Consider the following 15266-nt stretch of genomic DNA (forward strand, 5'->3'; position numbering starts at 1 on the left):
TTTGAACTTGAATTTTAAATGTTTTTAAAGAAGTCTCTTCTGCTCACCAAGCCTTTTACTTTTGTTTTCTATTTGAATATATTTTAAAATGTAATTTATTCCTATGGTTTCAAAGCTGAATTTTTAGCATCATTACTCCAGTCACATGATCCTTCATAAATCATTCTAATATTCTGATTTTTTTTTTTATGAGAAAAATAGACACTGAAGTTGGCTGTCAAAAGTCGTTTTAATGTCTACCAGTCAAGTTTTTGAACACTAAGATTTTTAATGTTTTTAAAAAAGTGTCTTCTGTTCACCGAGCCTGCATTTATTTGATTAGTAAAATTTTGAAATATTTTTACTATTTAAAATAACTAATTTCTATTTGAATATATTTTAAAATATAATTGTCCTGTGATTTCAAAGCTGAATTTTTAGCATCATTACTCCAGTCACATGATTATAAATCAGAATATTCTGATTTGCTGCTCAAAAAAAACATTATATATATATATATATATATATATATATATATATATATATATATAGCGCAGAGTAGAATTTTTTTCAAGCATTTATCTGAAATAGACAACTTTGGTAAGCCTATAAATATCATTATCATTACTTTTGATCAATTTAAAGCATCTTTGCTAAATAGAAATATTAATTTCTAAAAAAAATGGTATAGTGTATAATGTTACAAAGAGATTTTTATTTCAGACAAATGCTGATCTTTGGATCTTTTTATCAAATAATCGTGAAAAAATACTCAACTGTTTTAAATATTGATAATAATAATGAACAGCAGATCAGCATATTAGAAAGATTGCTGAAGGATGATGTGACACTAAAGACTGGAGTAATGATGCTGAAAATTTAGCTTGATCACAGAAATAAATTACATTTTAAAATATTTTCAAATACAAAGCAGTTATTTTAAATAGTAAAAAATATTTCACAATATTATTGCTTTTGCTGTATTTGTGGTTCAAATAAATGCAGGCTTGGTGAGCAGAAGAGACGTCCTTAAAAAATTAAAAATCAATCATTTAATCAAATAATATACATTACCGTCCAAAAGGTTGAGGTCAAGATTTTATTTAATTCCATTATTCACCAAGTATGCACTAAATTAAGTCTTAACATTGTTACACAAGATTTTAAATTCAAATAAATGTTATTCTTTTGAATGTGAGTGTGATATCTGAGACTATACCAAAAACAAAAAACAAACAAAAAAAACAACAACAACAAAAGTCTCCTGAGATAAAAAAAAAGAGCGACTTCTGAGCAATAAAACATTTGAAGAAGATCCGTTGCATATGTTACCCTGGACCACAAAACCAGTCATAAGGGTCAATTTTGAGAATTTAAGAGATACAAAAATAAGCTTTCCATTTATGAATGGTTTGCTAGGATAGGACACCATTTGGCTGAGATAAAACTTAGATTTGGAAATCTGGAATCTGAGGGTGCAAAATATTGAGAAAATCGCCTTTAAAGATTTCTATGTGAAGTTCTTAGCAATGCATCAAAAATGAAGTTTTGGTATATTTACAGTAGGAAATTTACAAAATATCTTCATGGAATATGATCCTAATATCCTCATATTTTTTTGGCCTAAAAGAAAAATGTATAATTTTGACCCATACAGTGTATTTTTGGCTATTGCTACAAATACACCCGTGCTACTTAAGACTGGTTTTGAGGTCCAGGGTCACATATGAAGTAATGAAGAGGTTTGGTTACAGAGGATCCAAAAATCACATTCTTACAATCAGTAGATGCATTCATGACAAACGGCGTGTACTGAAAGTTTTGACGTTGACTGAATACGTCTTAATGTTGCACATTAACGTACGACAAACCTGGCTGATGGCACTTAAACACTGCAGCCGTAATCGAAAACAAACCGATGCTTTCTAGAGCCCTCGAACGATCAGTGAACTAGTAAAAAAAATCGGGCCTAGCTGTGCGTCTATCACGAGACGTCAAGTCTGACTTCTATTTTCACCACTCCAAACGTCCTCTTCACAGATCTGGCTGGAGCCCAGTAGACGATCATATTACCTTCATGTCACAGCAGCACACAGCTATGATGGATGGCCGTTGTTGGTACTGTAACGCTCATCATGGGTGTAAATTTCATTTAACAGTAGGGGGGGACAATAAATATAAAATTTCTCATGAGCAATTTTTGAAGGGGACACAAAATAAGACAGTCAAATTGTACTTATAAAGATACACAACAATAAAAACAAGGAATTAAAAAAAGGTTTAAAATTTTATTTAAAGTGAAGTCAGTTCGGACGTAACATAGTGCTCATTTAGTAAATGCACAGCTAAATGAAACTGCTCAACCTTGCGACGAGCGGGTCTCGAACCCGGGACTCCGGCACGATAGGTGGACGCACTAACAAGGAGACTAAAGGCTATATTCATTAATATTGTTCGCTAGTTTATCTCTTGAGATCAGGGGAGTGAGGTTTACCTGCACAGCACCTACTAGCTGGCCTCTGTTAAGTAATAAGCATTTTTGCCGCAACTAATTTATGAATGAGTCTGCATCAACTACATTAAATAGAATTGCTTTAATAAAATACCCTACTTACTGGAGTTCAACATTAATTGATTAATTGAGCCGTAGCCACACACCTGACACTGTGTGTAGAGCAGGCAGTGGGCCAAACCACTGTGAGGAAGGGGAGGGGGAACTCAACTGTTTCTAAATGCATTTTTTGTGTTTTTTTCTACTTACACGAGTATTTTAGGTATACATACATATCATACATACATGATACATACATACATATTAGGTATACAACCCTCGGATGGGGGGGGGGGGGCATGTCCCCTCCATCCCCCCCTGGATTTACGCCCATGACGCTCATGCACATATTCACCAGCATTGCTCCTCTAAACAGAGATTGTCTTTCTCATATGGGGCCACCATAGAGCAGGAATGGAGATTGAGAGGTCTCTGAGAGGGACTGTTTTCTCATGATAGACCAATGGCATGACTTGTTTTGGGAGTTATAGATCATGAGGGTATAGTGGTACCATGGTTCAATGGTTGCAGGTAAAGGTTGAAGGTCTGTTTCATGAGATCACAGGTCTTTTTTGTCAGCGGGAACTCTGATATAAATGATTTACTTGAAGAATCTCTTTAGACAGCAACTAGTATTTTAACATTTCTATATAATTAATATGTTAAGTTATATTTTTGGTTTTATACAATAAAATATAATAATTATGACATGTGACCTTAGATCACAAAACCAGTCATAAGGGTAACTTTTTTTTAATTTAGAGTTATCTGAAAGCTATGATGTATGCTTTGTTAGGATATGACAATATTTGGCTGAGATAAAACTATTTGAAAATCTGGAATCTGAGGGTGCAAAAACATCAAAATATTGAGAAAATCGCCTTCCAAATGAAGTTCTTAGCAGTGCAATTTACTAATCAGAAACTAAGTTTTGATATATTTACGGTAGGAAATTTACAAAATATCTTCATGGAACATGATTTTCCTTAATATCCCAATGAATTTTGGCAAAGAAAAAACAATAATGCTGACCCATACAATTTTTGACAGTTGCTAGAAATATACCCGTGCTACTTAAGACTGGTTTTGTGGTCCAGGGTCACATATGTTTTTTATTTTTTATATGTTTATAAATGTATATTATACGCATTTAATATTTAGATTTCATTAACTTTATAACTATAGAGATGCATTATAATTCTCAGTATCTTTAGAGATATTCAAATTCTGTCTGAACTGAAAAGCTGATAATTATTTTCATGCCATGGCCATTTATTATATATATAATTTTAATAATTTTATATTTATAAACGTATTTTGCTATATTTTAATATTTTTGTATCATATTTTAATTTTTGTTTGTTTTATTTATTTATTTATTTTTAATTTTAAATATGTATTTTTTAAAATCTATTAATTTTATTGTTTTTTAATTTTGAAAAATGTTTTAATCTTCAATAATGATTGTTTTTCATTTCAGACTTAAACATATAACGTAAGACATAAAAATATAATGTAATAAATACTATTTATTCTTTTTTATCACAATTTCACAATTTACATTTTTTCTTAGTACTACCATACTAAGTTTGTATGTATGTAGCAGGTACAAAACGTACATTATGCATTTTTTTCCCCACTAAATTGGATTTGAACTTTATTTATTTATATGCAAAATAATAACTAAACAACACTTGCAAAATGTGACAACAAAACAATAGCATACTACAAATGACAAACTGTCTGTCTCACATATATTCAGTACTGTACAGTATTTAGTATATTGTGCACTAGTATTCCATTTCAATCATAGCTGGAATGGAATAAAATAAATAAATAAAATATGAAAAAAAATCTTGATCCCTGACCTTTGGTTGAAATGAGGATAGGTATATACTTGGTATCTGCCATCTTGATTTCTGTGGAAATGTGTTAATATCACAAACAGGGCATATTTCTGTTTTCTTTGTCATCCAGTCAGTCAGTGATAAATGGAGGAGGGCTTCAGTGAGTCTAGAACAGGTCTTCATGTGTACAGTAGGAGAATCTTGACACAAGGGAGATCTTATCCTTTATTTCTGTTTAACTTCTGTGTGGTTGAGGAAGGGTTGCCTGTTCTTTCCCACAAGCATTGATCTGTGTCCTTTTTTTCTTTACTTATTATGCCTTCGTTGTTTTATTACATCTTGTTGATGTTGACAGCAGTTTAGACAGGCTTGCATTTATCTTCAGTGATATCTGTGTATATACTGCCATCACCTGGCCAAATTGAGCTCACATTTTTGCCATTTCTCCTCTTTTGGAAGACAGTTTGCTGTAAGTTGTTTTTGTATTAAAATCGGAAAAAAAAAAAAAAATTGGACAAATAATTCACAGATGTCTGAAGTTTATTGCATTAGACAGTAAAACATCAAACCAAGTGGTTTTTGTTACATGGTTCTTGTTTAAGCATAAAAGAAAACAAGCAGTTTTGAGAAATAAAATTATGTGACAAAATCAGTTTGGTCTAGAAAACATTAGCGCTTGATATCCATGAGGCCACCAGTGTTGTCCACAGTGTGGCTGTGACTGCAATCGCTGAACCTCTGAAATTCTTATCATGAACGTAGTTTATGATGGACATCGCACCCTGGTAAGCTTCTTCACATGTGGGCTGGATTTGATCCTCGGGCAGAAGGAAGCCGCAGTGCCCTTTATCCCGTAACTCAAAGGCAAAGGAGTATGGGATCCCTATGAGCCTCGCAAAATCCATTGTAGAGCCAGACACTGCATCTGTGAAGAATAAAACATTGTCATATGTGATTAACTTCATTTTTTTGTGATTTTGAACAGTGATTTTGAACCCTTATGAAAATTAACCATGGTTTTACTACAAATAAAACAAAAAAACAAGGTTAATATAGTTAAACCATGGTAACCACAAATTAACCACATTCTTACTACCTGGGGCGGTTTTACGATGAGTGGATATCTGCAGCTTAGCCCAGAGACATTAATGTATGTATCAGACACGGGATACACTTCGAATTAAATGGGTTATGCTGAACAGTTACTTGGCTAAGTGCCTTATTTTATATTGTTTTTAAGAGAAAAGTATAATTAATTATAATTTGCATTTACAAATTGCATAATATTATGAAATTATTGTTTTAAATATACAATTTGGAACACAGAAATATGAAACGATAGAAAAAAAGAGTCGTTGAGTCATTTATTCAATCGATTCGTTCAAAGTGGCTGATTTGTTCAGAAACGAAGTTAGAAACACTTTTTATGAATAGAGCAATATTATCTCTATGAATTTAATCACTTAATATTAACTTCTTGTTAGCTGAATTTGATCAGTTCAATTCTGACACTTAGTAAAGTCTAACCAATCTGTTTATATATAAACGCATGTGTGTACTAGAAAATCTGTGCATATGCCAGCTGAAAAAAAGACAGCTGAAACCAGCCTAAGCTGGTTGGCTGGTTTTAGCTAGTCATCCAGCCTGCTCTTAGCTGGTCAGCAGGTTGGTTTTAGAGGGGTTTTAGCCACTTCCTTAGCTGGTCAGGCTGGGAGACCAGCTAAAACCAGCTACTTCCATCTTAAACCATCTAAGACCAACCAGCTTAGGATGGTTTTAGCTGTTTTTTTTTTTCCAGCAGGGATAATGCCATGTTTAAAAGAGAAAAGTATAATTGATTTTAATTTTGCACCTACAAATTGCATAATATTATGGATTTTCTTTTAATATACAATTTAGAACACAGAAATATTAAATGATAGAAAAAACAGAATGTTACTTTTAAAAATGAGACTAAAATTACCAGTAGGTGGCAGCAAGCCACTGTCTTCATGACTGGGTCGTTGAGTCGTTTATTAAATCGATTCATTCGTTTTTGTGAAATAGAGCAAAAAGACAATATTTTCTCTACAAATTAAATCGCTTAATATTAACTTCTTGTTCATTAAAGTTTGTAGTGCTGACACTTAGTAAAGTCTGCCACAGACCATGCTAAATGTTCACCAATCTGTTTATATATAATCGTTCTAAATGCGTGTGTGTGTCCTAGAAAGCCTAGCTGGTTGGCTGGTTTTAGCTGGTCATCCAGCCTGCTCTTAGCTAGTCACAGCCACTTTAGCTGGTCAGGCTGCTCCAAGTTTGTTTTATTTTTTTCTTCATTTGAGAGGCTTGTGATAGTATTTTATTTTTTTTCTTTAGATAAAATCGATTTTACTTCCATCTCGGAAAAGATATTGCACATATTTGACAGCCGAGAACGGTCCAATCACATGAGGACAAAATGTATAAAAACAATACTGATTGGCTAAGATCTAAAGTGGGAGGTTCTGGGGCGCTGTGCTCTGCGCCCCGAGGACAATCTGAAACAAGCCAATCAGAGCTCAGCCTCAAGTCACATGCATTTAAAAAATTTACAGACCTAATAGACACCCATTTGGCCGGCGTCCCGCATACACAAACAAACGAAAAACAGTTTAGATTGTTTTTATTTTTAACAGGTGCTAACATAACTACCAGCCGAATAGTATGACAAAATAATGCAATTTTGTGATTATTTTGCAATATGTATTAGACTTATTTTAACATGTTAGTAATCTTCGCCACTGCGACTCGCTTCATGTTATATGAGTGAACACTAGTTTAAATATACTCACACAACACATCTGGTGGAGTGCCCACTTTGTAACTCTTCCCATGAACTGCTTTGATGGCATTAACCGCAGTAAGACCTACTTCCATCTGCAAACATTGACAGACATATATTTTAAAGCTCCCATTCTTAAATTGTCAATTTGCTCTTCTACTTACCAGTTCATCATAATTGGGTGCTGAGATGTTGGGGTGTCCATAAGGGACGAGAATCAGCTGACCGTAAGAGTGGATGGTGAGATAACAGAGCAGTTGGTTTTGGTGCGCTTCCAAAAAGTCAGTGACAGCTTGGGCCTCCGGCTCAGATAGTGGAGTCGGCCCGTTATAAAGCGTTGAACAGCAGTTTCTGGAGATCCCGACCACTGGTGAACAAAGACAGTTGGACTAGATGATGGTTTTATGCACTCCTTTAGACTTAATTAGTTGTCTGTTCATGAAAACTGCTATGTTATGTTATGCTTGACATTTGCAGCAAATAAGTTTGTTGGGGTTATCCTTGTAGCTTTTTGTTTACTACCACAGCATAAGGTTTATCTCTGCCAGATTAAACACACATGCAGTTTATGACCTGTAGATTGTAGGAAAGTCCAGATTAATATAGTACATTGAGTGTTTTTGAGTCATCTGTTAAATCATGTTTATAACGCTTGTCTCTCATATATTGCTGATATTTGAACTAATTTTTGAAATCAGTCTTTTCCATTTCGGCAAGAATTGTGATGCCTTTGACATAGAGACTGAAACTTGATGATCATTGGACTTTGCTGCAGGACAGCCATCCCAAAGTAGCCTTTTTAAGCAAGAAATGGGACAAAATTACAGTAGAGAGTTGGCAGAAGCTTATAAGAAATTTCAGGCAGTGTTTATTGATGTTTTTAAGCCAGTATTTGTAATGAAAAGAAAAATGTTACTTACTCCCCCAATTAGCATTAAAGTTGCGGTTGAGATCAGTGCCAATGCATGTGCAGTTTCCAGTGCCTGGTGATCTGGACTTCCTCCATAGTCTAGTCTTTAAAACATATCACATATATTTGCTAAACAAAACAAATGTGCAGATATCTTACCTTCATCAAGTGTATGTCTTATAGAAGTCTTCAAAAGGATGAAACTCACTGTGTTGTCCTTCCAGGAATAGATATATCCATCCATGTTCAGCACTGGGGTGATGAAAAAATCCAGGTTTTTAAACAACATGTTTACCTTCGGGTCTGTTTGGTAGGAGCCCAGGATCTTTTCCAGCATAACAACATAACAGTTAAATTAGATTAAATATTTTTTTCCGTTATATTTAGAAGAAAATATAAACACCTATACAAAAGCATTATTATCAAATTGAACAGTTATATCTGAATCTTAGGGTCACCAAGCTATGATATGAGCTTTACGTGCATTATAATGGCAGTATTAATATTTGTGAGTTCTGCATATATATATATGTGACCCTGGACCACAAAACCAGTCATAAACACCAGTTACAAAACTGAGATATATACATCATATGAAAGCTCAATAAATAAGCTTTCTATTGATATATGGTTTGTTAGGATAGGACAATATTTAGCCGAGATACATCTATTGGAAAATCTGGAATCTAAGGGTGCAAAAAAATGAAAATACTGAGAAAGTCACCTTTAAAGTTGTCCAAATTAAGTTCTTAACAATGCATATTACTAATCAAAAATTACATTTTGATAGGTTTACAGTAGGAATTTTTACAAAAAATCTTTATGGAACATGATCTTTACTTAATATCCTCATGATTTTTGACATAAAAGAAAAATCAATAATTTTGACCCATACAATGTATTTTTGGCTATTGCTACAAGTATACCCCAGCGACTTAAGACTGGTTTTGTGGTCCAGGGTCACATATATATATTCATAAGTATGAGAAAATATCAGAATAAGAGCATTTTTTAGAAAAGTAAGTTCAATACAGTAGTCTCACCTCTTTAACAAAATGCTGGCAGAAAGCTGGAGTAATCCATTCCCTGGCGTGAATCCCACAGTCCATCCAAACAGCTTTCTTTGGTGTGGTGCTATTGGAGCCAATCTGAATGTCAGATGCAAACAAATGAACAAGAAAGTACTAGGTAAAATCATGATGTTATTTCAAGTGCCTTGAGATTTTATCACTGCACCATGATACCAGCACATGATAACAAATAGAGTATTGTACTACACAGTTAGTACCTTTAGTAATGTCATGTTCCTGTTCTCATAAGTTTGTCCATATATCATGCTGGACACAATGGCTGGGTTTTCCCTTTCCATCTGATTCATCCAGCCTGAAATCTGTGTGGAGAGATCTATCAGGTCAATGAATTAATCAATCAATCAATCAATGTGAATTGCTAGTCCACAATAATCTCACCTCATCCATGGTGTGGTACTTTGTGTAGTCATACAATTTGTTTTCCTGTCCACCTGCCAGTCTGTAATGAATTAGAAACTTTTTGTCAGGACCATTATCGTCAGAATGATTGACACTCAGCATACAGTTTGGACTGTATGTATTCGCGAAATCATAAACATCAAAGTGCAAAATAAATGTAAGCGATTGAGCTTTTCTGCCTACTCGGTGTGATGGTCTGCATTAAAATCTCCCATAACCTCCCAAAATGTTTTAAAGGGCTTTTTCACTTTTTGAATTTTAGCCAGTGTGTGGTGTGTATGTTTGGGCATGGAAAAGTTACAAATCTCAAAGTCCACTTTAAAAGAAGATATTTAGTTTTTAAAAAAATCCCTTTTCAAGAACTACAACAAACGGCTCCTTTGGACTACAGCGTTTGTTTTCCGGATGCTATGATGTCCCAACGTAAATCCCGCCTATGGAAATTCAAATCGTTAGCAGGTGGAGAGGGATGAGGTGGGGGATTCGCCTAACTTTAGCATGGACAGCCACTTCTGGAATGCTTCAGTGTGCCACAGGGCGGCTCGTATAAATGCGAGCATTGACTAAAGTGTCCGCAAACTGCTCTGGTAGCCGCGCCGTTGACTTGTGTGGTATAGAGGGTTGAAACACATGCGGAGCCGCGGCTGATGTAAACACAAGCATTGACTAGACAGTCCCTCCAGTTTTTTGCGATTCTGCGATCACTGAATTTAACGCAAAATCAACATAATGTCGCATTTTTTTGCGATCCTGCTAAATTTGAAATTTAACCGCAAAATAACCGCAAAAAAAATTATACAAATATTTCAATAATTAAAAGATTAAAAAAATCTATATTTTACGTTGATAAAGACGCTGCGCACGTGATGTCTGCGAGCTGTCTGTGTTTTTCAGTCAAGCTACCAAAAAGTTTCACCGGCCTGCCCAATGGACTATCATAAAGTAGAGGGTTAATGCAGGTCCATAAAAACTCCTCAATTTAGTTGTATGAAATGAAAGGCCATACAAGTTTTAAATTTGTTAAATAGTATAAGAAAAGTCTTAATTATAATTTTAAAAGTCAGTTAGGGACGAAAAGACGAGAATCGCAATATGGCTGGATAAAACTTCAAAAGGCAATTATGTTATTGAATAAATATGTGCACTGCACGTTTCAAAGTCAAAACACGGCACAGATGTCTTTATATGAATTTTTCTGAAGGGAACGATTGTCCTCAGAAACGTGTCGTTGACATTTTCAATTCATGCCTGATAAAACAGCGTTAATGCTGCTTTGTATACAGCCGTTACTAGGGAAACCATAATATTTCAGCGCTCCTGAAGCGCCCCCTCGTGACAGAATTAGGGGCCGTTCACATGTCGCGCCTAAAACGCATGGAAAACGCTAGGCGCGCAGCTTTCTTCCTTATCAACAAAGCGCTCGGGCGCTTGCTCCAGAAGCGTCTGCCGTCTCTAAGCAACCATCAGCTGCGCTCTAGCGCCAAGCCTATGCGTCTCCATGCATTGTTTCTTCTATTAGCGTCAAAATAATGGGGGCTTGACAAATCATAAAGTTCAGGAAATCCCTGGACCACAATGATGGGCTGCTCCTCCATGTTCTGCTGAGGTTTCAATGTAACGGAAAAACGTGAGGAAGCTGATTGGTTGGTTTATGTCACATGATCTGCGGTACGCTTGCGGCATTCTGAAAAGTTGAGATGTTTTTATCTCGATGCGGCGCGATAAAATATCCTTTCTTGATATTTGTTTATATTTGTGTATTGAAAACATATTTGATTGATTTAGACTCATATATGATTTTCTATATATATATATAAAAAAAATGTAAAAGCTTTTTTTATTTGGGCTAGTTAAATTATTTTTTCGGGCTACCAAAATCTGAAGAGTACCAGCCCAAGGGGCTCCCAGAGATGTTACCGAAAAGAAGTAGGCTATGTACATTATAAATTTCTACACCTGCTGTTAATGTTTACACAGGTCAAGTGGGAATATTGCCCTAGGTTATTTTAAAAGTTCAGATGTTTCAGAATTTGGTAAGAGACCAAAATAAACACATTTTATGTTTGATTTGTGTTATGTGTGATAATTGTGCATCTAACATAATACCTAATATGGTAAATGTGATATCCTAATTCTTAATAAATAAATAAAATAAATAAATTCAATCGCAAAATGTTTCACAAATTTCTAGGACTTTAGGTTTCCACTGTTACTAAGAAAAAATGCAAGTGATTGCGCTTGCGCTTCCATGTCAGCTGCAAAGCACGCTTTAGCTTTCACTCTCCTCACAAACGATTGGATGTGCATCTAAAAGCTCACATTTAACTAGGTTAAATGTTTAAATTAATATTGTGAAATGCATCAAGTATTTTGTCTATTGATTTTATTTTATGCAAGTCGTGTTGATTAGAGAAGGCTAAATTTATCAAACATGCTCAACTCATTTAATGACCACTTGGTCATTAGGTCATTACTTTAAAAAAACAAAAGCTTGAATTTAACAGACATAAAATGTTCCAAACTTATTTCTAAATTAGCTTAAAGAAACGAAACAAAATCTAGCCACTTTGAAATTAGAACCCAAAACTGAACTATTTTAATGGCTGCAACACGAACTCTGTTCTGGCTTGGGTCTGAGCGATTCGGGCTGGGCTCATGCAGGATTCGTTCCCTCGTTTCAAATAAATCAGATCTGAGCCGTAGCTCTCGGTTAAAATCGCATTTGGTTTAGTTTTTCGTGTTTAAAATTACTATAGCAGTGGCGGCTTTTATAGCAAAAGATATACGGCCGCCTGGGTTTCGCCACCTGTTAAATATACTGAAGTCCAGATATAAGCTTCCCTCACGCAGCCACTTTCAAAAAAGATTATGCCTGAACTCTACCATGAAACCAAAGCCCTGGTAGGGCTTCAAGAAGTGTGTTTTCTTTGAGAAAGTGAAATTAAAGTTTCAGTTCATGACTGTTTGTACTTTTGTATTCAAACATGACTGTTTGTATTTATTAACAAAACTGTATATATTTGAAGTAAAATTAAAACATGAGTATGCAGTGCATCGTCAATGCATCGTGATGTTGTATTGAACCGAATTGACGACATTATAATCGTAATCGAACCGGACTGTAAGACCAGTGTAGATTCACACCCCTTCCATAGACGTGTGCATTGTGTGGTAAGAGATTTATTCATCATACAGTGTAGATAGATTGACTAGCCTTATGCTGGAGCTGGTTTTGGGCATGTAAATAGCCTAATAAATGAGCACAATAATGATAATATCATGTATCAGCGAACTGGCGGTAGGACCAACACTACTGTAGCGTATTATTTACTCGCCCTCCATGCATCCCAGGTGTATATGACTTCCTTCTTTCAGACAAATGCAATCTGAGTAATAGTACAAATAATCCTGGCATTCCCAAGCTTTAAAACGGCATAGATTGAACGGCATAGACAACTGTTTCTCTCCATCAGTCCAAAACAAGTCGATCCATGATTTAAAAAAAGTGCCTCACATGGCTCCGGGGGGCCTCCTTTAGCGATCCGATGTGCTTTTATAAGAAAATTAATCATATTTAAAACGTAAGAATCACTTTAATCTAGCTTGAGCAGTTGTACACAGAACTTGCTGCTTTGGGAAGGGAGTGGCAGTACTAAAACGCCATCTAAACTGTTCGCCAATTGTAACGCAGTAGGACTGCTGACCAATCACAACACATTTCATTTTTTGGAAGGACATTCATCAAACCCGGAACTAATCGAGCCATTTGTGCCAGCTTGGGGAGAAAGCTATTGTAATATTGTGAATTATTTGAAAAATAATGTGTTTTTCTAACCAGCAAGCATGACAGCATGTTCTACTGCACCCCAAAACAATACAAAGACTTTGTAAAAGAGCATAATAGGACGTAGGACCCCTTTAAATGTCGTGTGTTGATGTGTTTTTGGTTATTGCAGTTTAACTTGTAAAGGTGATCCTTTAATTAAAAACGACTAGTTTGAAATTTATAGACCAGTCTCATTTTTGCCCCCTCTTGCTGTTAAAAAGTAACTAAATTTTAAATGAGCTACGTTTTACTTTTACTTAAGTAGATTTTTAGACTGATACTTTTACTTGTACTTAAGTAAAATTTCATTAATATAATAAAACCTTTACTTGACTAGAATATTTTAATGTATTTTTTTCCCCACTTCTACATATTCCTATAGATAGACGTGGATCAGCTAAGAGTCAGATGATGAAAGTTTGACTCATGCGACCTCCCAGAACTGCACTCCTCTCCACTCCATTACACTGAATCAAATGAGAAAAAAGTGTCTCAGATGTCATGCATTAGAAATACCCCCGGTTTCACAGACAAGGCTTAAACCTAGTCCTAGACTAAAATGTCCGTCTGAGCTGTTTCTGCTGAAACAAACTTGCACTGACTGATGAATATATCAGTGCCTTTGTGTTGTCTCAAGATGCACGCCAGTAATGTTTTTTTTAAGGACACATTTATAATTGTATTCAAAGGGCATCCCATGCCCCAATGTCAGATATCCTTTTTAACAACAGCAGTTTGGTCCTTTTTCTATTAATAATACAAAGCTAGAATGATCTCAACTTTCCAAAGTAATCTTAATGTTTCATTCTGTCTTAATTTAACCTGCAGAGACCAAAAAGATATTCTTACCTGTCCTGGGCCACCAAAGCCAAGACCACCAAAACCAAAATTACTGAGCCCTTCATGGTTGGTTTGTTATCCAAACTTGTTGAACATGACAATGTGAACCTAACACAGTCTGACAGTGACTTATAAAACAACTGTCATCTGATGAGGATAAAGAGACCACCTTAACTGTGTTAATATTTAAAAACCAATGTCATTTATTTATCAACTAAGTTATCATACAGTATGATTTCCATTTGACTTTAAATTATTATATGTATACATATTTACAGAAAAAACATGTGCAAAGGCTATAACTTTTATATCTAAAAGGTCTATATTGTTACCTTAAATATACAAAAGTGTAGGCTAGTACAACTTTTTCTAATGCTTTAATAAAACAGTAGCTATGTGTGTGTTTGTATTATCCAAGATATTTATCGGGATACAGTATTGCAGAAAAAAGTTCTGAAAACAACTACTAGATGGAGACAGGTGGTGTGAAAGCATTTTACTGAAGTTTTTTTAGTGTCATTAGGTTTGGGGTTTCTTAAATGTAAAGCAGTGTTCAAAGACAAAGAGAGAGTACAGAAACAGGCCTCCAGATCTGTGGAGATTACATCACAGATTTTGTCAGGGAGGAAATCATCCGTCCGTTCCTCTATGAAGTAAAGGACAGAATAAACATGCATTTTCGGGATTTTGCTTCTATCCTTTCATTTGTTCCTCTAGACATAACAGACAAAAGTTCTTGGAAAGTAAAAAGTGTCATATATGAGGTGAATTCAGCTAAACTGGGATACTTTTTGGCATTGAAATTACTGTCTAAGTTTCTATTATCTATCTATCTGTCTATACAGCTGAGGTCAAAGGTTTACATACACCTTGCAGAATAGGCAAAATGTTAGTTATTTTACCAAAATAAGAGGGATCATACAAAATTGTAAAAATTATCCTGTTCGAAAGTAAGTTTGCATACACTTGATTTTTAATACTGTGTTGTTACCTGAATGATCCACAGCTATTTTATTTGTA

At 34.9% G+C, this 15266-nt stretch overlaps 1 protein-coding gene across 1 annotated transcript; it reads right to left on the bottom strand.

The window, feature by feature from the left end:
- Positions 1 to 5025: 5025 nt before the first annotated feature.
- Positions 5026 to 14311, bottom strand: LOC141336972 (carboxypeptidase O-like). Its single transcript, XM_073842691.1, has 9 exons — positions 14256 to 14311; positions 9560 to 9620; positions 9379 to 9480; positions 9134 to 9238; positions 8299 to 8415; positions 8101 to 8194; positions 7345 to 7547; positions 7191 to 7275; positions 5026 to 5302 (listed from the first exon to the last, which is right to left on the bottom strand). Exons 1-9 carry the CDS (start codon positions 14309 to 14311, stop codon positions 5037 to 5039), a joined length of 1089 nt encoding a protein of 362 aa, XP_073698792.1. The 3' UTR covers positions 5026 to 5036.
- Positions 14312 to 15266: the final 955 nt, after the last annotated feature.

Source organism: Garra rufa, chromosome 6 (genome assembly GCF_049309525.1).
Source record: "Garra rufa chromosome 6, GarRuf1.0, whole genome shotgun sequence".
Classification (NCBI taxonomy): Eukaryota; Metazoa; Chordata; class Actinopteri; order Cypriniformes; family Cyprinidae; genus Garra; species Garra rufa.

Coding starts and splice junctions, on each gene's coding strand:
- LOC141336972 (XM_073842691.1), bottom strand. CDS start 14,311: ATGAAGGGCTCAGTAATTTTGGTTTTGGTGGTCTTGGCTTTGGTGGCC. Junction 7,548..8,100: donor CTTTAATGCTAATTGGGGGA/GTAAGTAACATT, acceptor TTTGTTCACCAG/TGGTCGGGATCTCCAGAAAC. Junction 7,276..7,344: donor CACCCAATTATGATGAACTG/GTAAGTAGAAGA, acceptor CAATGTTTGCAG/ATGGAAGTAGGTCTTACTGC.